Here is a 24,894-nt window from a genome sequence, read left to right as displayed (position 1 = left end):
GTGTTTGGAAAAGTTTTCCAACTTTTTATTTTCTTTTAGTTCAAATATTTTTTCTAGTAGAATTGTATAACACATAGTAGAAATGTAACATATACACATTTAAACATCCATATTTTTAATACTAAACAACATATTGAAATCCACATACATTATTTTTCCCAGTTTTCTCTAAAATAAACACCGGTTTATATAGGTATCATATCATGTATGTATAAACAAGATAAAACGCTTGCATTTTAATTTATATCCGTACCCTACTAATAACTACGTTATAAGTGAGATTATACTAAGTTACATTATGTAACTAAATTGCCCATGGCTTTATAGCCTAGTGGCATTTTAGGGGTGGGATATGACTTTGGGATCAATAGGTCCTGGGTTCGATTCTCACAAGGGGGTTTTTTCCATATTTATTGGGTTTCCTCATGAATTGGTGTATAGGCATTATGCCTAGTGGAGGTGGATATGATCGGATGGTTCCGCTGGTGGCACGATTATACTCAAATGGTCCCTCAGTGATCCAAATTTGCCGTTCAAGAAAAAAAAAAGAACTGTAACTAAACCCCAATATCTTTATATTATTGATGCATATGTGACTTTAAATGTTATTATCTCATCACAAGTATACACATACATTACAAGATCATAATTCCTTTTTGAAAACCAACTCAAAACAAGCAAAACCTTAAAGATAACATAAACGAACCAGAAGCACTTCAAGAGGACAAAGATTGTTTAGCTCCCATTCTTCTCTTTCTGAGCCGTTCGGCTATGATGAAGGCGAGCTCTAAAGACTGGGATGCATTGAGCCGCGGGTCACAATGGGTGTGGTAACGCGAGCCAAGGTCATCAAAGGTCACGGTTCTCGAACCACCAATGCATTCAGTCACGTTTTGACCCGTCATTTCAAGATGAACTCCTCCCGGGTGACTTCCTTCTTGCTCGTGCACATCAAAGAACGCCCTCACTTCCGCCTGTTATAACAAGTCGTTAGATTTCACATAAATGAAAATCTAAAGACAATGATTTTTCTTAGAGTTGAATGTTATTTTCGTCCTTGATGTTTGGCAACTTTTGCGACGACTTTCGTCCCTCATGGCCATTTTTCGAGGGATGAAAGTCGCAATAAATTGTCAACCTCAAGGATGAAAGTAGCAAAAAAACCAAAGGTGAAAAACTGCAATGCACAAAAAAGTCGTTTTGGATGAAAAGGGCAAATATGCTCAAACCTTAGGGGCAATTTTGGCAATTTACTCATTTTTCTTAACTAACTAAAGAAAGTTGACACGAGTAATAAGAAAAGTAAGTTACCCTAATAGCATCAAACGGGCGAGTTTTGAGTCCAGACGGAGCCTTGATGGTGTTGCCATGCATAGGATCGCTAACCCATGTGACAATTTGACCCGCCCTTCTAACGGCTCTAATAAGATGTGGAAGTTTGACTCTCATGTTTTCGGCTCCCATTCTTGTGATAATCGTAATCCTCCCCGGCTTGTTTTGAGGGTTCAAAATATCAATGAGCTTAACCAACTCATTCGGGTCCATCTTGTCACTCACCTACAAGGCCAAAAAAGAAATTTAGCTCTGTGTGTGAATTTCTGACACGACCAGAAAGCACGACATGAACCTAACACGAAAATTGCAGGTTTGGGCTTAGTCTAAACGGGTTCGGATCAGTTTCAGGTTGAAACCGCAAACCCGTTTGGCTAAATGGGTAGGGTTCGGGTCAGCCCGGTCAGGTTGGCGGGTTGACCCGTTTACCCTATTTATTATTATATTACATTTTTTTACAATATGTTTTATGTCATAAATTTGATTTGGTGTGTATTTTAAGCCATAATTTTAATTTAAAAGAGATTGATATAAGATTATATAATTTAAATGTCATTGTATTAATATACTAATTTGCGAAAAAATAAAAAATAAAAAATTGGGTTGAACAGGTCGAGTTCGGGTCAGCCCGCAAATATCCGAGTAGTGTTCGGGTTCATATGCATGACACGATTTTCGGGTTCGATTCATGTTCGGGTTCGTCTAAATTTTTCGGGTTTGGGTTAAACTCGCCAACCCGCGAACACAACCCCGTTTAGCACCCCTTACTTTTCAGGGTGTAAGATACTAAGAAAGATGAATCAAGTTAAAGTTTACCTTAATTCCGAGAGGGTTTGCAATTCCTCTAAGGAACTCAACGTGTGCACCATCAAGTTGGCGAGTTCTCTCCCCGGCCCATAGGAAATGGGCCGAACAATCATAATATAAGCTTGAAGTTGAATCCAATCTAGTAAGAGATTGTTCATATGGCAAGTGTAAGCATTCATGTGATGTCCAAAAATCCGTGGTGGTCATAATAGGGTGGTCCGTTGTAAGCCCAATAGCGGACATGAACCCAAGTGCCTCGTCAACTCGGCTAGCTAGCTCTTGATACCTATATCACCAAACCAAAAGTCTCATTATTATTTATTAATATACTCGAATCACGCAAATAACCGAGAACCAAAAACCGTAAAGAGGTTGGCGGTTGCGGTCACCCCATCACTAAATTGTCTATTATACCCTTCATCAATTTCATATATTGGACTCCAAGATTCAATAAAAGATCTTAGAGTAAATTACGTTTTTGACCCCTGTGGTTATATCACTTTTACTATATTAGCCCAAAATAAGAATTTTTAACATATCTGCCCCCATGGTCTATATAACTAACCATTTTGGCCCCTAAGTCTAACCATTTTGGCCCCAATGGTCTCTATAACTAACCATTTTGGCCCCCATGATCCCTACACTTAGGGCCAAAATGGTTAGTTATAGAGACTATGGGGGCAGATATGTTAAAAATTGTTATTTTGGGCTAATATAGTAAAAGTGATATAACCACAGGGGCCAAAAACGTAATTTACTCAAGATCTTAAATGTCTATTCTACCCTTCTTGCAAATAAAATAACTAACTCCAATTTCCGTTGTTAATAGAAGTATTTTAAGAACTTTTAAGGCGGTGTTTGGATCGCTTATTAAAGTGCTTATCAACTTATCGCCTTTGGAATACAACTAATTTAGAATAAGCAACTCCAAACTGCTTATTTTACATAAGTAGAATAATCCGAATATAATATATTAATTCTTAAAATCCCTGTAATACCCTTCATCAATTTCAAATCTTGCAAAGACCCGTATGCGTGAAATCACGTAACAAAACAACATACCTGTCACCGGCTTCACTATGCTCGGTGAAATCAAGATTCCATTGAGTAACCCTTTGCATAGCGGCATAACCACCGGTGGCAAAAGCCCTCAAAAGATTAAGAGTGGCTGCAGATTGGCAGTATGCCCTAATCAATCTTTGTGGGTCCGGTGTTCTCGATTTCAGATCAAACGCATCACCGTTTACGTTATCGCCTCTGTAACTTGGTAATTTCACACCGTTTTTCTCCTCAAAAGGATCCGATCGAGGCTTGGCAAATTGACCGGCCATTCTTCCTACCTGTTTTCATCGAATCAAATAATCCAAAATCAATTCAAATTCAAACAAGAACCTAAACCGCTTCATGTAATCGTCTATCATACCCATCGAAATCTATTAGCTTTAATAAACCATAAATAACTTACTACCATACATAAAGATTTAACTTTACGATCCCTTTATGTTCTTTCTAATCCAATTATCATAAACCGAATGAATTACCAACAAAAGTATAAAGGGTAAATCCAAATTTAAATTTTAAACAATCAAACATAGCTTTAAAAACCATAGTTATTAAAAGCCATCGCCTCTAGCGTCTAGGCCCGTTTTTCAGGCGAGGCGAGGCAGTTGCGCTTTAAGTCGAGGAAATTGCGCTTTAAGTCTCCAGGTGATGGCTCAGGCGCACATTCCGGCGAGATTCCTAGATTCCGGCCAAATTCTCTAAATTCCGACAAGATTCTAACTAGATTTCTACTTTTATCTAAGGAAAACTATTTTTCTACACTAATACACTAATGTTTTTAGAACTTTTGGTTCTAAATAGATGATATATAGTTTTATATAATAGAATTTGTTTATTTGATTTGAAGAATAGTATTCTTTTGCTAATACATAATATATTTTTAACTTTTTTTCATTAAGCGCTTAATTTTTCTCAGGCCCTCGCTTTTTTGCCCTTTGCGCCTAGGCCCCAGGCGAGGCCTATGCGCCTTGAGTGCGCTTAGCGCCTTGAGTGCGCTTAGCGCCTTTAATAACTATGTTAAAAACCACAATTCACTTACTACCATACATAAAGATTCTAACTTTACAATCCCTTTATGCTCTTTATGATTCAATTATCATAAACGGAATGAATCGCCAAGAGAACTATAAAGGGTATGCTCAAAATCATTCAAATTTAAACAAGATCTTCAATCACTCCATGACATAAACTAAAACACCCATAAAGATTCTAACTTTATAATCCCTTTATGTTCAAGATTTAATTTTCATCAAACCGAACCATGGTTGCAAAAGTCGCTAGGGGCTCCCTAGTCGGTCGACCGGAGAGTTGAGAGTACTCGGCATAGGCGGAGAGTACTCGGGGAGTACTCGGACATGTTAAATTATAAAGAAATTAGTTTTCGGAAATTAAATATATGTCTAAAAACATAATTTTACTAATATTTTTAACAAAATACGTGAAAATGATATTCATTATTTAATATGATAGTCATATAAATTATGTTTTATTATTTTTTAAGTCGAACTCGCCCGAATTGACCTATTAGACCCGATTTTGGCCGAGTTTGACCACGTTTGATCGATTCCGAGTAATTAGGCGGAGTTAGAGAAAGTCGCCTCGACAGCCTACATTGTAGCGACCTATGCAGTTAATGCGGTAAAATATCGGATATCGGTCAAGGACCGATATTTGAAATTTAGGTTATCTCGGTGAGATATCGGTGGGATATCGGTAATTTTAATATAATGCAGAATTTATATATATAACAATTTAACAACAATAATTCAGTTATATATCAGTGATATATCGCTTATATCGGTCAAATATCGGTGATATATCGGTTATATCGGTGATATATCGGTCAATATCGCCGATAATATCGGTACCGATATTTTGACCGATATTTGACACCGATATTTTACTAAGGGACCGAGATGACCGATATAACCGATATATCACCGATATTAACTGCATAGGTAGCGACTACTCGGGGAGTACTCGGACTTCGAAACCTTGTTTTACAACGAACCGAACATATTACCAAGAAAACTATAAAGGGTAAACTCAAAATCATTCAAATTGAGACCAAATCTTCAACCACTGCATGTAATTACCTAATACACCCATAAAGATCCCAACTTTATAACCCACTTAATGTTTTTTTATGATACAAACCACTTAATTTTATCATAATAATCATCAAACTGAATAAACTACCAAGAAAAATCACAAAAACATGTGTAATAGTAAACAAAGATCTCACCTTGATGACAGGCATTTGACCACCGAACATCAACACAGCACCCATCTGAAGAATCACCCTAAAAGTATCCCTAATATTATTCGCATTAAACTCCTTAAAACTCTCAGCACAATCACCACCCTGCAAAAGAAAAGCATTCCCCATAGCCGCCTCAGCAAGCCTCTCCTCTAAATGTCTTGCTTCACCAGCAAACACAATCGGAGGAAACGAATCAAGGGTTTGGAGCACCGAATCAAGCTCAGCTTGATCCGGGTATTCCGGCAATTGAAGTGCCTTTTTGGTCTTCCAACTGTCAACGCTCCATTTAGTTGTGGGGGCCACTTTTGGAGTGGCGGTTGCAGCGGTGGCGGCGGTGGCCGGAGAAGGTGGTTTTGAGGATTTTTCAGTTGGGGGTTTTGATGGGTCGGGTGAATGGACGGCTAAGATGGGTTTGATTGATCTTGTGGTGGTGGGGGCGGTGGTGGTGGCCGGAAAAGATTTGAGGGGTGGTGGTAAAGATTGAATTTTGAAGGATTTGGCGGGGAGGAGAGAGTTGGTGGAGGAGAGGGCCATTTTGGTAAATAAGTTTGTGATCAAAATTGAATTTTTGTTGTAGCCTGAAGAAGTGAGAGGTTATATAAGGAGGTTGAGGGTGGTGGCGGCGATGGTTGTTGGTGGGTGGAAATAGGGTTTGGTGGGAAAAAGAAAAAGAATTTAAAATAATTTTCTTTATGTAAAACTATTTTTCCAATTTGTATCCTTTTGTTGGTAGGTATGCTTAGCGTGGGAATGAGCATTTGGCATCGGTGGATAGGAATTGATTACTCTCAGTACTGGTATTAATACTCATTTTTCTCACTTTTCGGGACTATTACTAGTATTGTTTCGGTATGGTACCATACCATACCGATTATTTTCAGTATCGGTATTCAATTTTTCCATTTTTCGGTATCAGTATTTTTAGTATTGGTACTGGTAGTATGCCCGTCTCTATTTTAGCGTATTCGTATTGGCAACCACCAGGAGTCGGTAGACTAGTAATGACCCAGGTTCGAATCTCGCGGATAATTTTTATCTCTACTAAGGCGAAGACCCTTATGATTTCCAGAACCGTTTTTTTCCCACGAATGGGTTGTAACGATTGGAGTCACACCTGATACATCATTTCATGATTTATAACTTTTAGTCCTTATGAATAATAATTTCGGCGATATAGTGTTAAATGTTGTTTTCTATTATATAAATTTGTGAATAGAATTTTTTGGGTTTACTTCTGAATTGTGCATAGACATTGTAGCCTAGTAGAGATAGATATGATTAGGTGGTTTTACTGGTGGTACAATATACTCCAGTGGTCTGTCAGCGATCCAAATTTATCGTTCAAAATAAATTTTGTGAATAGAATATGTACGCGTATATTTAAAAATCTGTTTTTGTATTGTTTATTAAGATATTATTAATCCTCGGACAATAGAAATAGATACCTTGTATATGATGATTAAACAAAAGAGTGAAAAGCTATTAAACATAGGCAATGTTTGTTTCTAAACTATATTAATTAATACATATTTCTTTATAATTGTTGTATATATTGGTATATAATTGTGGTATATATCTATACATATAATAAAAGAAAACGAATTGGGGACACGTGTCCTCACAATATTCACTTTCACACAATTTTTTGCCGCTCAAACAATATATGGCCCGAATGTAAAGCGGGCCTAAACCGATCCATCAAGAATGTTGTGGAACCTAATCTATTATAACCCATTTGCAATTGTAGTTGAAACCCTAATTTTACATCGCAATTCTGCCCCATTTGTTTTCTCGACAAGATCTCAAACAACTTTATCACTATGAATTCTGCAAACTATTTGTCAATTTGTAAACCCTACAACTCAACTCTTCAGATCTTGGATTCTTCTCAACTAGCCTTTTACAATCAGTGATTAGTGATTGTTCATTGTTATAAGTCTGTTCCTAAAGTTTCTGTCACTTCGAAGACGAAGACGAGCAAGTGCGTTCCTGGTATGATTTCAAAATTCTCTATATTTATAACCTAAATCTGTTATAGCTCATAGGAAACCCACATAGGGATTTTTCTCTATGTGATGTTCTTAATGATTGAAGATGATATACATTTGATGGAGTTTCATAATTATCGGGTGATGTTTTGTAGGAATATTGGAGTGTTTACAAATCTGGTTAGTCAACACGGATACAATTCAAATTCTTTTGTTGATGATGATGCATGTACAGAATTTGTTTTGGAATTAGGTCTTGATTTTTACATTAATTCTCTAATACAGTATCACTTCAAATATTTTAGTTTCTGATTAGCTAATTAATTGATATTTGATCTCTGATATCTTGATATAGTGCAGATTTTATCCACTGAGCAGGAGTCTTATGCATTCTCAAATTAAAGGTGTCTGTTTCTTTTCTCTTTATCTTGCTTAATTTGTATTAGTGTCCAAGACATTGTCTTATTTTTTTTTGTAAGAGAATGAATCGCAAGATCATTAAGCTTGCAGGTTTGCACATTCAAATGTCTTGAAGAATGGAGCTTCATTACTAAAAGTAAACTAAATGGAGACACATGGCACTTTATAAGGTGCTATATGTGGTATATTCCCGCCTAAAATAACCGGGGTTATGTAAATCGGGTCATGTGGTGATCCATGACCCGTATCTCATTCAAAACAAAAACTTCGTATTATCCTAAACCTAATCTTCTTCACCCCCCCCCACCAATCTTCTCCACCGCGTCTACCACATCACCGACACACCCCCATTTCCCTCTCCCAAACACCCTATTGGCGATTCTACCTGTATATGCGCCGCGTTCTTCCGTTGCAATTTGATAATGGAAATAAGTTTTGTGGGAGATTAATCTACATGTTTTGGTAAGTTCTGATCTGTTATTTTGTTTTTGCGATGCTATTGTAGGTTGAATGTGTAAGCATAGTCATTCAAAATCGTTAATATTCGTGTTGTGTTTTCTGATATAAAGATTGTTATTCACATCTTCAATTTTTTACTTTAATCATTGTAATATTATAAACAATTCAATAAGCTTTTATTGGTATGTGTAAATTGTGTTTTCTCACTAATCGATTCTATTTATCTCCTTCAAAGTATATGTAATTTGTATGCATTTGTTCATGTAATAAACCCCTAATTTACGATATAGTTTCATGTTTGGTTTTGGGTCCACAATCACTGTTAGACCTTTATATGCCCTTACACAAATATGTTGTATATACCTATGAAAATAACATGCAAATTGAGATATCACAGTCATCGTTTAAGCCCTTCTTTAATAGGGTTAGTTTCACACAAATGGTATCCTGCTATTGAATTTTGTTTAAGCCATTCTTTACATTAGATTTTTAAGTGCAACAAGTTTCTTTTATACCATAAAGAGAGTCAAATGTCTTTGAACAAATTCAAGGAATTTTCTTTGGGTTTTCAGTTTATTTAAAGTGCTTGGAACCCGCACACAATGATGATAATTATTTGGCGTATGGTATTCAGTTGCTCTCTAGGACACTACACTATAAATTATAGGACTTTTAGTGAGAAAAATCCACCATCGTTCTTTTGGTAAAGGTATAATAAGTTGGTAATCGATAGGTGAAGGGCCATAGGAAAACTTTGTGTAGAGAATGGTTTAAGCGGTCACTGGTGGATATTTAGCGAGTTCCCCCTCAGTCCTACACGGAGACGAGTAAGGAAGCCAAAACATATTAGGAAGAATAACGGATATCTTCAAACCACCACTTGCCACTATTCACAATCCCTCCGTTCATTCACCACCTTTTACGACACCTCCATTCTCTCTAACTCTACTACTAACTTACACTTTTTCTGTCTACCAAATGAACCATCCCCACTTGAAAAGAAAAGGCGTTTAGTACGTCTAGGTCAAAAACCTTTTAGCATTAGTGAGTCTGCATGTTTGGTCGTGAATTGCAATGGATTGTTTGTATAGCGCACTTTCATCTTCTTTTGAACATGATAACGACAATAACAATACTAATAATCGCCGTCGCCACGGTACCAGCTCTATGAACAACCACCATAATGGCGTCCCTTCCCGCCCTGTCTCCTCGACACACACTTTGCCTCTTCCTGAACCAAAAGCACCATTCAAATGCCGTGAACACATTCTCCCCTCGCCTGAAGAAGCTCATAAGAAAATTTCTGAAAAAGGCCGGACCAATCACATCTATTCAAAGAGACCTCCAGGGTAATCAACAGCTTCATATATATTTGGATTTCATGTATTATTAGGATAGCCTACTTTTTTATTTTTAGGTGTTTTAGGAACTTTGTGCATGGTTACTAGCTGATTTTTAAATATTTTGAGTTACAGGTGACCCCTCTTACTTCCTTTCTGTATCTGTTTCTGGGCTTTGCAAAACATATCTTTTCAACTCTTTTCCTTTGCAATTTTTACCAGTCATTGTGATCATTGGTTTAACCAACATCTATGTCCCTTATCCCGGTTGGTCCTGATCTTAGAGAGTAACATTCAATTTATATCTGTTCCCGTTGCTTCTTTTAGAATCAGCAGCAATGTCATCTCGAGTGGTTCTCAAGTTGAAACCGAAAATTTATTAATGTACACGTTGATACTGAACTTCGGTTCGTAACTGTCGGATATAAAGGTACACCGAAAATTTATTAGAGACCAAAAGGGACGGATATAGATATTAAATCAGCAATCGCAATGGTGGGTAGAAAACGCTAAGGAAAAGAGAAAGAACTGATGTTTGCAAAGTCTTGAAACAAATACATAAAGAAGTCACAAAAAGGATGGGCATGAGATCAGGTACTTAGTGTACACCGCCCCTTGTATTATTGACCGCAGTCACTTCAACTCTTATCGTTGCGGACGTGGAAATGATGAAGTAGATCATTTGTAATCTTATTTACCATTTTACGTATACAATCATAAATTTATTCAGTTACATAACTACAAACTTATGTTATTAGTGTAATAGTATGCTCCAATGTTGTGTACAATGGAATATTTAGAGATATTTGAACTATTTGTGTGTTTTTTTAATTATCATTGTGTATTACTTTATTCTACATTTCCGTTAATAAGATTAATATCTTATTTCCATTAAATTATAATGTAAAGGTTTATAGTATTTTTATTTGTTAAACCGCGTGTACACGCGGGATCTAACCTAGTTGGTATATAAGAGAACTATCATGGGATTATTAGATTTATATGTTTTGATAGTTGTGTATGTATAAGGTATTAAATTTAAATATAAGTGCTTTAAAATATATTTTCTAACCTTTTGTTTTATTTAGTTTTGAAAGTTTAAGCTTCAATTTAGTTTTGAAAGTTTAAGCTTCAATGTGTTAGGTTTATCTCAAAACCCCATCAATGAGTAGGTAGACATATACATCTAAGTGGAAAAAAAATATTGATTAAACAAATTAGAAAACTTAACATGCTGCCAAAGGAAATATAATATTTTTCAAACATAATATAACAAAGTAATATATATTGATTAAACAAATTATGGTTATGTTGGTGTGCAAGAACCAAAATAGAGTGGAGGGTTAGGTGGAGGGATAATCTGGTAAATTACTAAAAGAAAAAACTATATTATGTGGTGGCAATGACAATAATGCTTGTCAAGTCAATTGCTCTTTTGGTTTGTGTCAAGACTCAATTGCCTTACCTACTTCCGCTTGGGTTCTATTTTCTTTATATAATTATGCATTTTTTGTATTTGTTGTAAGATTTAAAAAAAAAAAAAACCAAATATCTGGTTTAATTAAATCCACCAAAATAGGCGGCCTAATCTTTTACTGTTTTACATATCCTAAAGCAAATTGTATATTCGGTTTTCTTATATTAGATGGTTACAAAAACCACCATATCTTCATATATGATGATTTCAATCCAGTTATACTAAAATATCATCAAATGTGATGAGAGTGTAATTGGTAAAATTAGAACATCAACAAGGATGTTCATTTGATCTCAAAGGGGTGGTCTAGAGAAGATCTAAAGTCAAAGGACTAAACGAGTAAAATAATAATTAAATGTATTTAATTATTATTTGAATTATCTTAGTATTAGATTTGATTAGTGTCTAATTGTTTAGAGATAAGTATGAGTAACAATAGGAGTCCGAGTATAATTAGATGGTTTTTAGTATTCATATTCCTTGAGTCTTGTAGTTTTATTAATTAACAAAAATTATTAGAAGTAGCTTGTAAATCTCGTGTGTATTCATCTTTGACCTCGTACCCAGATTTAACAGGTATTTGTCATATCCACGCTCAGGGTCACATCATCTCCGACATGACATCATTTTTGCAGGTGGTGAGGCGTTTCTGTGGCGTGTCACCATGGTCGTGGGGCATGGAGGAGCGTAAAGAAGGTTGGGTGCTAGCTTGGTAACGCCTAAGGGTGGGGCGTGAAGGGGAGATGGGGTTTTGGACGACGTGGCTCCAAGGTGGGTGTCGTAAGCCGAGGAACATTAATCAGTACACATAGCCTTATGTATCCGTTTAGTTAGAGTTATTAGATTAAAATCAGTAAATAACTGTGTGCTTTTTTATATTCCAAACAAGTCGTCCATACAATTACTATTATTACTATATATTACTATTACTATATATTAATAAAGCAAATGAAATGAATACTGTTTTTAATATATTTTAATAATATCTTTTTTTTAATACTTTTATTATTTTAATATAAAAATAATAATTACTATTTTCTTTACTTTCTAAGTTGGATAAGCTTGGTGTCAACCAATACTGGTGTCGAAAATACCGGTATGGTCCGGTTCATTATCGGTACAAAAATGTAAAAATCGGCACCAGCCTGATACAGGAAACGCAAAAAGTCGGTATTGGATTGAGTTTGAAAATCTTTTAGTTCGGGAAATTGGGTACTGCTACACGGTACCATTTGCTCATCCCTGATCACGGGTGACGTACAAACAACAACGGTGGGTAGGGATGAGCTCGGTGGCAACCGACACAAAAAATTCCGGTTACGTTACCGGTATATGAAGGTAAAAATCGGTAGCGAACCGGTACCAAGAATGCCAAAAGTTGGCACCGAAATGGTACTTAGGATCCTTCGGTTCGGGAAATTCGGTACCGGTACCCAGTATTATTTGCTCATCTCTGACCACGGATTTCATACGAACAACATCATTAACCTACAACTTTTTTGGTTGATTTTCTTTCGATTATTTTTTACTGTTTTTTACATTTTCTTTTTATTTTTGTTAGTGGTTCCGTGTGCAACGCGCTCATAGTGATTTCAAAACACATGTAAACACAGACTAAATAACAAAAAGAAGTTCGCCGCAACGCGGCTAGGTGATAAACTAGTTACTTTAAGGTGCTGTTTGTTTTTGCAGACATAAATTGTCTGCAAACTGATTTCATCTGTTTTTATGTCTGCAACTGAAGATGTGGTCTGAAGATCTGCAAGCTGAAAATATAAGACTGTTTGTTTTTATAAGTTGATACCGGTCTGAAGCACATAAAAATGACGAAACATTCAGATTCCGCTTCGATCAAGCGGAGGAGAAGAGGGAGGTCGGAGAAGGAGCTGGTCACCGGAGGAGGAGGGAGGTCGCCGGAGAAGGAGGTAGGTCGCCGGAGGAGGGGGGGAGATGGAGAAGGGGTAGGTCGCCGGAGGAGGTAGGTCGCCGGAGGAGAAGAGGGAGGTCGCCGGAGGAGGAGGTGGGTCGCCGGAGGAGAGGAGGGAGGTCGGAGAAGGAAGAGGAGCGGCGGTGGGAGGGGCTAATGTTTGAGGGAGGAGAAGAGGGAGGTGTAAAGATGTTTTAAGTAAGGGGTCCATAGCTTATTTTTTAAGATGAAAAAAGCTGAGTTCAGATCTGTTTAAAGAAAAAAAAAACAAACAGTCTTCAAGGGTAACGTTTGCGCGCCTGCAGACATCAGCCCTCTTGAAGATGTTTGAAGAAAAAACAAACACCCCCTAAAATTATTATTTTAAAAGACCAATAACCACTTAATCAAAAGAAAAAGACTTCTTAACATCTATTTGCCAGGTCCTTTTTCTTCGGAACTTTTCAACATCTGGATATTAATTAAAAAATAATGCACTTCACAATAACTTGTTACCTACTTCGGAGTTGAGTTTACTCTTCTCTAATTAAAAATATCACATATATCACGGTTAAAAGTTTTATTAAAAGCCACTACAACGTAGAGTGACACATTCAAAAGGTCATATAATATTTAAACAGTTTTGTAAATACGCTAAGTAAAAAGTATCTAAAAAGTCATTAAAATGCTTTTTATTACTAACTTTAAGGGACAAGAAACAGTATTCTTAATTAAGTCCCAACAAATCTGTTTGGCTTAGATATGGTTAAAAATTGCTCGGTCAGGGATCGTTTGGTGGACGATGGCCTGTGGTTATGGCGTCATGATCCGAGTTCTGCTGCAAAATTTTCTGTATTGAAGAGCTTGCATCAGGAGTTAGGCTCTGTTTTGCTCTCAAACAGCAGGGACGTGTGGAAGTGGTCTGGGGATAGTTCCGGTATTTTCAGCGTGGGGTCGGTTAGAAAGTTGATTTGGAGCAGAAAAGACTACAGCAGCCGGTATGTATTGACACTGGAGCAAGTGGGTCCCGTTCAAATGCAACATTTTTTTTGTGTAGAGCAGAGCTAAATCGTCTCCCGACGGTGGATGCGCTCGTTAGGAGAGGAATTTTTGTCTCTAGTGACAGCTGCCCTCTCTGCAATTATTCCGATGAGACAGTTGAACACTTGTTTTCCTCTTGTGCGATATCGACTGTTCTTTGGCAAAAAATCAGCTCTTGGTGCCGGGTCCCAAATTTGATTGTTTTCTCTTTTAGAGACTTGTTGGAGTTCCATAATTTATGCGGTAAAAAGGCGGCAGAAAAGGAAGCGGTTCACGGCATAGTGATGATATCGTGTTGGTGCATTTAGAAGGCGAGAAATGCGGCCAGATTTTCCGGGAAACAAGCTAAGGTGGAAGAGATTTTCAGTGATGTTAGAATGGTAGAAACATAAAAGCACTTCGAAATCCCAGTTCTTTTACGAACTAATGGTATACCTAATACATGATAGTAATTACCCGATGAGTACTGGGCCGTGTATGGGGTATGATTTTACAATCAGTTCATAGAGAAGTATAATAGTCAGTTTACACTCACCTAACGTAATTATTAACCGACATCCATCTAATGACCAAATGCTTGGCATTGCCACAAACATTATAGAGACAATACCCATAATTTATGAAACCTATAGACGAATGGGAGATCTTTCGTGTGCTATCATATCTTGGATAAAGTCTTCAAATGGTTTTTTTTTTCCAAGTTTCTTAAAGTTAATTAATTCCTTTTAGCCAATGATGTCCAGCCCAGCTGGTCGGAGGTGAGAGGGTTTACCCACTTAGTGGGGTTCCTGCTCGGGAGGTCACGGGTTCGAGACCACTCCGGTTCCAATATTGGGTAATTCTGGTGCGGCTGGACCTTAGGGGGGCCTGGGAATCAAACCCGCGTGCGGGCGATACCAGATCATGGGGGAATAATGTTGAGCTATCCAAAAAAATTAATTCCTTTTAATTCTTTTTATGATAGGCTATTAAAATTAATGAATATGCTTTTCTTAACGTTTTGCCCTAATTAATCAAACCAAAATTATATTATGAAACCAAGAGGTCCAAGGACCAAGACTGCTTTAATCTTTAGGCCTAGACATTTAGACTTTTAAGGACAAGATGTTTTGGGCTTGATATGATGTAGACTTGACTCTGTGCTTGATTTTTGACCTGGCCCGTTTTGGGGAATAAATAGATTGGCTCAAGAACAATAACCCGGTAGAGTGGTTCGTCTTTCCAAATTTTGATAAAGTATGTTAATTTGTTAAGCGACTTACATAGTTTATTTTGTTATTCCACTTTGAAATAGCAAAAAGTGGAAACCATGTTCGTCACTGTTAATCGCGGATTCATAAATAATCCGAACTGGCTGTTTTTAGCCAATAATAATCTCAACTGAGTTTATTCCTGACAATGTTATCAACTTTTACTCTTTGTTTGTATAATGGTCTGCCATTAAAAAAACAAAACAGAGTTAAGTTTTTTTTTTTCAATTTACAAACCGATAATTTCGGGTATTTGATCAGAACGAGGATACGAGTCGATTGATGTAAAACTTACCTCAAAACAATGCTCCGAACGACGAAAACGGTGCTTCAATTCGAGTGCTTAAACTTCCAATTAACAAAAATCAAGCCGTTTGAATCACTGTTTCGAGGTAACTTTTACATCAATCTACTCATATCCTCGTTCTGATCAAAAGCCCTAAAACATCCGTTTGTAATTCGGAAAAAAACTTAACTCCGTTAAGTTAGTTTTAACGACGGACCATTATACAAACAAAATGAAAAAGGATGAGACCACTGTCAGGAATAAACTCAGTTGAGATTATTTAATTTAATTTGCCTTTAAAATATAACTTAGTTGTTCTCTAATAATTTAAACCTAAATATTTAAAGATATTTAAATATATCACAGATTTATTTAATATTTTATTTATACTTATACTTTAAAATATATTTTTTATTAAAATATCTAAAATAAACCATTTTTCTAGATTTCTACAATTCAATTCATGTAGCTTCGTCTCTCATTCAAAGTATATGTGCCATGCATTTATTTATTCACGATAAATCTATGCAATGTTATATGGTGGCCATTCAACTCATTTCATTACTCAAGAAACAGGCTGTATGACTGTATGCCAACATCTTCCCCTTGTAATTGCATTTTCCGATAAGTCAACGTTTTTTTTAACTCTATCTCTAACAATAAAAGGTCAAATGTGAACCAAAAGGAACAAGTGATCACTACAAACGAACCTTCCTACTCATGCATGCTTTATCTTATTCAATCTATTTATACATTCATGCATCAAAAGGATTAAGTCGATTAAATCGCAACCATTTAAAACCGAACCGAATTATATATCTGATTTTCGGTTTCAGAAATTTGAATTGAATAAGCCGAAAAAATTGAATATCGGTTATTTATTGCAATATGCGATCAGTGGCGAAGCTTGAGATTTCTGACCGTGAGGTCGAAAACGTATATACTTAAAAATTTCTATACAAAAACTACATACCATACACTACTGAGAGAAAAAATTTGAAAATATGTAATCGAAAGTTGAAAACGTATATACCCCCGACCCCTTCTATCTTGCGCCCCTGAATAGGGTATCTTCTGGAAGTTTTATTGCAACCGAAAATTTTATGTTAAAGTAAAAAAATTGAAAATATGTAAGTACGAATTTTGTTTTAAATCTTTGTTGGTTCATAGATGTCAAAAATATTGATAAATTTTTTTGCAATCTTTCATCCACACACGTATAGGAGAAACATTATTTTTATACCTTAATTTAAATAGTATATTTAAGTTAATAAACAAAAAGATTGTAGAAAGAAAGATACAACAAAAGAGAAAAGAGTTTAGTTTCTTTAAATAAAGTATCATTTATTAACACAACTCTTCATAAAACTTTATCCATCCACAATTTATTTTTTTACATGACATTTTTCTCACACGTTACACCAAAGTGGAACATTTGGAGGTAGATGGGTCATACATAGCCGGAACCAAATACTTCCTTCCTTTTGTACCATATGCATTAAAACTTGCACCCGTTTTCGGGTCCACCAACAAGTTCCCCGGGTAACCCGGATACGCCCCTTTTCCATACACCCCAGGACACGCGGATGCAGCCTCCAACGGTGCCCTCACATCCCCCTGATAATACCCATCCCCAAATGGGTTCGTAGCTGTACCAGCTAATAAACTGGCCAAATTAATCACCATCCCGTCTAGACCCACATCTTTGTTGGGTGCGACCAATGGCGCACCCTGTGGTCCGTAGATAGGCCGGTGAAACGGCCAGGCGCATTGACCCGGACACTGAGTGTCCGAGTTGCCAACCCAAATATAAACAAATTTATAATGGGCATTTTTGGAATTTGACAACGTGGAGCTGTGAGTCCCACATCGGCTGGTACAAAAACGTGTAACTGCCACGTCAGCCGCCGTTAAAACAATGTTAACGGTGTCTGGCAAATCAATGCTTGCGCTTAAAGCGAGTTTAACGAGATTATCGTCCGTTAAAGACTTCCCGAGAGAGTATTTCGGGTCGGATACTTGTTTACCAAGTCCTATGGATATCGAGCCGGGTCGGTTTAATTTCCTGTGGTAATTCTCGGTGGTTTTCCACCATGTAGCGACGGAGGGTTTTTGTGACGGTTGAGATGTGGAGGATATGGAGGTGATGAAATCAGAGATGATGGCTTTTTGTGACGGTTTAAAGTTGCCATACCAAATGAGGTTGACGGAGATATTGCCGGTGAGGAGACGGCCGTTATGGTATTTCAACAGATTAGTGGGATCACGAACTAACTCCGTTAGGCGTCTAGTGGCAATTGAAACATTGAAAATGGAGATTAAGAAGAGAAAGTGTAGTAGGAAGCTAGCAAGAGACATTTTCGTTGAGAAAATATTGAATGGTATTTGATGGTTGAATTTGTTTGGAATATGTGGTATTTATAGTTTTGAAGTTGGGGTTTTTATTTTACTAATAACTTATTTATTTAATGAAGAACTACAAATGAATCAACGTTATGATTAATAAAAACAATAAAACACGTTATAGATAAATAAAAGCATCGGTTATATGATAACAAATGTAAGGTTTATAAATCAAGTGGATAAGTTCAGATTGAGATTTAATAGTGGTATCAAATCAAGGCTTGGAGTGGGGGCTTGGAGAAGACCGGACGTGACCAATAAGGATGTTGGTTCTTAAGGAGGATCGAATGTTGCGAACTTAAAGTATTGCAACTTTGTAAGGTATGAGACTTGTCTCACATCGGTTGTATGAGCAAGGAATGTGAGATTATAGACCATATTAACCTGGGCCAGCCCAGAGCAAGTGCTGGTGGGAGACTGTTCTGGGCCCAAATCAAAATAGGGCCTGAAAAAATTTATATATATATTTAAAAGATTGTATGTTTTTAAAAGAAAAAACTTAAATGGTCCGGATTTATGAACCAAAAACGTTAAAGCCCAACTATTTTAGTGTGTAATGCATTATTAACTTGACCTAAAACAATAAATAAACATAATGAATTAATGAATAGGGCTCGAATTTTTTATCTGCCAAATTTTGGGTTATTCGGATTGGGTTGAGGCAGGTTAAAATGGTGGGGGTAGAACTGGTGTACAACAGGACTCGTGAAAGAGGATTGGTAGGAGCGTAGGCCAGCTGGATGAAGCCATCACGAGACAACTGTACCATAACCGCATTCGATGTACTTTCCTCCTTCAAGATAAATGTTGCATCTAGTTTTTGTCACGAGTTTAATAATTATTTTTGCATAACATATCTCAACAATTCAAAAATGCCTATCACTAAATAGAAACTATATCTTTTATTGAAGATACTAAATATTATAAAGTTATAACATACTAAAAAAAATTATCGTTCTTTAGGAATACGAGTGGGATCCCCATGTTATATGATAAGTATTCAGTTTTGATCTATATTTAACATCAATACGGACATATTAACATAGTTAAAAACTATTTTCAACCGGAAATTACATCGAGATAGAAGGTAAATATGCAACAAGTTGCATCGCTACCCATTTTTGAATAGCAAAACTAATTTTTTTAAAAACTACATCCATAGATCGTTGGGTCATAACATTATTTTGCATGACCCTTTGAACTCGATTAAGTAGGTCCACAGCCTCTGACACAAGGAAACCAAAGATTATTATTAAAATAAAACAAACTCGATATTGGTTTGATTCATGTTATTAATATAAAACAAACCCGGTCAACCAAACGTTTAACTGGGATGGTTCGATTCATGTTATGATGTATGCTAGACTACTAGTTGTTATTAATATCATTATGTTAATACCGGTTCATGTTGGTAAATGCTTAAAGGTTTCATTAAATCTAGGTCAATATCCCCCCAATTGGAAATTCGGTTCATGTTGGATACATGCTTACATGCTAATAATATTGCTATGTTAATTTAGCTCCAAGTTTGTCAATTTAAGTCAAATTTGGTTATGTTGGCATTGGCGACAGTTGGCAATTTTGCACCACTAAATTTGGTCACTTTTGACAACAAAAGTAGAGAATAAAACTAATGTAGTTCTTATCAATTTAGAACCACCAATAAAAGTGGCATGTCTATAGTATTTCTTTGTAAAAACAATCCAACTAGTGGTATACATATTTTTGGTAACGTGAGCCTCAAATATGAAGCCAACAAAATGTTAGCTACGGTTGATGCAACAAATATTAGACCAAGGATAGTAGCTGGGCTGGTTAGGCAAAAGGGTTGAAAGGTTTAATGTTGCCTAACGCAGGTCGTGGGTCCCCCACGTTTGCTAGACGTGGAGAGAGGTTCACTAGTTTGATTTTGTTGTTTGCTCGAGATCCTCCACTGAAATTTGTTCAGTTTTGGATGTGGGAGCAAAGAGAATGTGTGTGTTGAATGTGATGGAGAGTGACTTGTATGGAAAAAGTACTCGAGAATTATGATCAGAGATCCCAATGGAATCCGGGCTGATCCAGAATATTTTTCACACTATATGAAGTGTCATATATATAGAGAAGGTTATCTCCCAATGAAGAAACCATTGACTAGTGAAACATGTCTGCAGTGGGGGACTTACCCTTTTGGGGGTTGAAGCCTTTTGACCTGCGGGTAAAAGACTGCATTCTGTGGACTCGTCTTACTTTTGCGGCTAGGAGAGTTGGTGAAGCAATCAGAGATGTGACCATTTACTGTTCATGTATTGTTTTATCCTAGCTCCCGGGTTTTTAACCTTTGAACCTTTCAACCTTTTAGGCATTCATGTGTTTTAGTCATTTTATTTGGTCTTGGACTACCCCGTTATCAGCTACCAATTAGTAAACACATTTTCTGAATCTTGCACCGAATATTCTTTTTTTTCCTCATAAAGTTTAAAATTAGGTGATGAAAAATTGTCTTATTATATAAAAGTATTGCACAGAGTAAATGTTAAGAAAAAAATAGATTTATCACTAGAAATATATGTTAAAATAGCATCGAATACTAATTCAAATGCTAAACCTAAATTTTATGTTTTCTTAGCACATGATTGTGTAATTGGTATATTGTGCAAGTAACAAACGGGGTATAGTAAAAGCTAGGGGACTGGATATGATAAGAGACGAAAGTTTGAGGTTGCGGTGCGGTCAATAGCTTTGTATAAGGGTTATTGCTACTGCATCAATATCTTGGAGGGTTGATGTTCAATGTGGAGAGATATATAAACCAAGGTGCTGATTAGGAATTAGGATTTGGGTGATTTTGATGCGTCTTCGTTTCATCATCAACACAAAATCGTTTTAGGGTTTTCAGATTATCATTTGTTCTTTTGGTAAGAAATAAAAAAACAAATAATACGTCCCAACGGTAAGAAACGGTTATATCACCATTAGGAACTGATTCCGAAAGTCAAAAATTTTTTTTTAAATATACCTAGTTGTACCAAGTTTTTGGGTAGGAATCGGACCCAACCTAACCCTAACCACGTAAATCGAGTACCCATCTATACATGTAGAACCCAAGTCCAGTTCCGGCCCAATACCCAATTTGTGCATCTCTATACCTTGTTAAACACTTGAACCAATCAATATTTTTTTTTTGTTTAAGCCCATTATACTACATCTTAAAATAGAAAGTCGATGCATAGTAGGCACCGACACCCTCCAAAATATCTTGTATCCATAATTACGTTTCAATATTCTATCAAATAGTTTGACATTTTAAATACTTTTATATCATTTACTATAACCAATTAAACAATCAAATAATAAAATAATATATTATTAAAAATGTATTCTTTTCCCTGTATTTTTACGATATTGTAATTTTATCCCCTTAACTTTGTTACCTTCAAAGCTTCATAAAATGACAAATTTAGTCCTTAAACTACTACTCCATTTTACAAATACTTTGCTTTTGACACCCCAACTTTGTCGTAGTTTCCTTTTCAGTCCCAACTTTGTTATAGTTTCTCTCTTAACCCAAAACTTTATCAAATTTTATCTTTACCCTTTCTTAGCCCTTAAGTTTAGGAAATGCAATTTTTAACCACTTAACTTTTTATGAACTTTGTAAGTGGCACTTTGACCCCCTCAAGAGTTTTTGGCTTGACGATATAAATTCGAGTTAGTCGGGTCGCTTATAATACATTATGATTGTACGATATAAATTCGATTTACGTCACGTTTTGATCCAATCGCAATGCAACTATAGGATACATTGAGTTCAATCGGACACGTCAAAACGTGCGTTTTCATATGATTAACACATCACATAACGCTTGGACTAATCCATTCGATATTTACGAAGTACCCACGCCGCAACGCGCGCGGGTCTTATTACTAGTTATAAACTAAAACCTATTTTAAATTAAGCCCATTACTTTTTTACGAATCAACACTGGCTCGGGCTCGAACTCTTGACCTAAGGTCTGGGAGAACTAGCATTCATCTACCAAATGTCACATTTTAAATCTATTTGTAGTTTGGTTAACATGTTTGATGTCACCCGTGCTGTTCTCAAGGGAATAATTGAAGACACGTCTCATGCTACTGGTTCTCAACGTGGAGATGCTAATATAGCTTACAGTTACTTGCAATCATTTGAATTTGTGCTTGTTCTTCACTTGATGAAAGAAGTAATGAGTAAAACAGAAACACTTAGTCAAGCATTACAAAAGAAATCCCAAGACATCCTTAATGCAATGGAGTTAGTTTCTGCAACAAAGGTTAGTCTAACTAATTTTAGAAACACTGGATGGGATTCTTTACTTGAAAAGTTCGGTTTTTTTGTGAAAGGCATGACATAGATATGCCTGATATGAGTTCTCCATATACTTCTACTCGGTATCGGCCTCGTAAAAAAGATCTTCATGTTACATTTGAACATTATTACCGGGTAGATTTGTTTACAGAGACATTGGACAAACAACTACATGAGCTGAATAGTAGATTCAATGAGCAAGCGACAGAGTTGTTATCTCTTAGTGCATCTTTATGTTCAAAAAAGATTAATATTGATCAGATTGTTCTTCTTGTTGAGAAGTATTATCCTAACGATTTTACAGAGAAAGAAAGGAATCTATTACGTGGTCAATTGGATAATTTTCAAGTTGAAAGAAAAAATAATCCCAAGCTAAGTGAGGTATCAACTCTTTCTGATCTTTGCAAAACTCTTGTGCAATGTCAGAAAAATAACACGTACAAATTGGTTGAAAAAGTGTGTCGGCTAATCTTGACGCTTCCAGTTTCGACTGCAACAACGGAAAGAGGATTTTCAGCGATGAAAATATTTAAGACTCGACTTCGCAATAAGATGTCAGATCAGAATCTAGCAAACAGTATGGTGATTTACATAGAAAAGGAGATTGCTGAGAGCTTTGGTTCGGAGTCCATAATTGACGAATTCAAAAATCTTAAAGGAAGACGAGCAGAACTATAATTCTTCATCCAGGAGAACCGGCCACCGGGTACCCACCTTCCTCTTCTTTTTAATGTTTTCATGTCTTTGTTCAATTGTTTGTTAAACAATGTTTACGTTCTAATGTTTGAGAACGTATTTTATTTGATATTAATATTTAACCCGATCCGACCCGAATCGAATCACCGACATCCGACCCAAACATAGAATTTTTTTTAGGTCCGGTACCTTCCACCCCCCGAACATTTTTTTCAAGCTTCGCCACTGCAAATATGGCTGACAATAGTGTGGATTGAACTTGGACCTCAAAAGAGAATCCAAGTCTTCCCAACCATAGACCACAACTCACAAGTGATGGATAACCCTAAAGTCTTTGATGACATTTCTTTGATAGAGCATGTTCCAGTTGATAAATAATTTTTTTTTGAAAGTAAACTTCATTAAAATGATAAATAAATGAATGCCTGAAGACTCCATTGTGATTTAAATCAGTAAACCCCGCTCATGGTTCCATTTTGACTAATATAAGAGTTGACCAGATAACTTTCACTTATTGGAAAAGAATAAATACTTAAATAGAACAATGTAGGGTTCGAGTTAAACATATCCAGCTATATTCTTGCATTTTTTTCCTCGGATTGGCACCCATAGACTTAAGCAGTCTGGTTGATTCATATTAAACAATCTTAATTAAACCAATCGTATTGGTTAGCTGCTAGCCACGGTCAAAACCGAAGTAGTCAAAGCTTCTAAGCAGTGGCGAATCCAAGAATTTTTTCATTGGGGTGCGGAAATTTTTAAAAATTTTAAGCCGCTAGGTATATAAATAAAAAATTCGGTTTGTATCAGGTTGGTTCGGGTCGGGTCATGTAAAACAAAAGAACATCAAACTAAATTTATATAATCATCAAAAATACATTAAACCTTGTTACAAACAGAAATAAAACATCGCCCTACAGGTTTTCATTTTTTGAAATCTATCAAATACACCATCTAAAGCTACTTTCTTAAACAAGTATTTCTCTATATAACATATACAATTATCACTTAAATTCTCATCGCCAATCCGATACGCAAGTCGGTCTTCACATTCTTCATTGCCGAAAAACATTTTTCAACGGTTGCGGTTGCGATGGGTAATACGGGAACAAGCTTCAATAACCGATATACCAATGTAAAATTTACGTGAATATTTGTTGAACCATTAACCTTACAAGACTTGACAAACCATCCAAGTTAGCGAATTGTTTAAAACTTAAATATAATGTGGATGGGGTTGCGTAACACGTATTGGGCTAAAGGTTAATTGGGTTAAGGTTATAATGGTTAAGTGGGTGAGTGGTTATAACTTATAAATTATATAATTAAAGTAGTTTTTTTTTTTAAATCAGAGTTTACGAAAAAGAAAAATTAATATAAATTGCTAAGATCTTTTACCTAAGGGGTGCGGACGAATTTTTCAAGGGGTGCGGACGGGATTTTCGACGGATAATACCACTAATTTTTTTTCCCTGGGGGTGTGCAGGCTCACCTTGGGCTGGGTGTATGTCCGCCACTGCTTCTAAGTATGTTTCTTTTACGAGGGTGTTTCCGAATTGAGTTTGAAAATCACTTATTTACTTATTGAAGCCAATATGTCTATACGTCATTTGGAGAAGCTCCAAATCCTGGCTTTTGAAAAATACTTATTAACTTGTTGGCTTTTTCAAAAAACGATTAAGTCAATAAGTCATTTCTAAACTCAATCCTAAACACCCTAGAAAATATAAGTTTAATAAACATGATTTAACCAATGATTAGTATTTTTTTAAGGTTGAAACCTTATAAACCATTATTTTTACTATTTTGGTTAAATGACAACCAAATTAGACTATAA

The 24,894-nt window shown here is 36.1% G+C and overlaps 2 protein-coding genes and 1 long non-coding RNA gene across 4 annotated transcripts; 1 reads left to right on the top strand and 2 right to left on the bottom strand.

The window, feature by feature from the left end:
• Positions 1–558: 558 nt before the first annotated feature.
• LOC110942378 (phospho-2-dehydro-3-deoxyheptonate aldolase 1, chloroplastic) lies at positions 559–6,195 on the bottom strand. The gene is made up of 5 exons (XM_022184134.2): positions 5,447–6,195; positions 3,202–3,479; positions 2,149–2,425; positions 1,312–1,557; positions 559–974 (listed from the first exon to the last, which is right to left on the bottom strand). The coding sequence occupies exons 1-5, from the start codon at positions 5,996–5,998 to the stop codon at positions 717–719; spliced, it is 1,611 nt and encodes a 536-aa protein (XP_022039826.1). The 5' UTR covers positions 5,999–6,195; the 3' UTR covers positions 559–716.
• A 933-nt stretch (positions 6,196–7,128) lies between these two features.
• LOC110942379 lies at positions 7,129–10,502 on the top strand. 2 transcript variants are annotated; one of them, XR_002594810.2, is made up of 5 exons: positions 7,129–7,456; positions 7,608–7,705; positions 7,813–7,856; positions 7,963–9,680; positions 9,807–10,502. It is a non-coding gene; the product is annotated as an uncharacterized LOC110942379 (long non-coding RNA). The 2 variants fall into 2 exon arrangements; XR_002594811.2 differs by having other exon boundaries at positions 7,808–7,856.
• A 6,452-nt stretch (positions 10,503–16,954) lies between these two features.
• Positions 16,955–18,014, bottom strand: LOC110942380 (protein PHOSPHATE-INDUCED 1). Its single transcript, XM_022184136.2, has one exon. It carries the CDS (start codon positions 17,987–17,989, stop codon positions 17,048–17,050), a length of 942 nt encoding a protein of 313 aa, XP_022039828.1. The 5' UTR covers positions 17,990–18,014; the 3' UTR covers positions 16,955–17,047.
• Positions 18,015–24,894: the final 6,880 nt, after the last annotated feature.

The sequence above is a fragment of the Helianthus annuus genome, chromosome 5 (genome assembly GCF_002127325.2).
Source record: "Helianthus annuus cultivar XRQ/B chromosome 5, HanXRQr2.0-SUNRISE, whole genome shotgun sequence".
NCBI lineage: Eukaryota > Viridiplantae > Streptophyta > Magnoliopsida > Asterales > Asteraceae > Helianthus > Helianthus annuus.
This window is presented reverse-complemented; position numbering and strand designations above follow the sequence as displayed.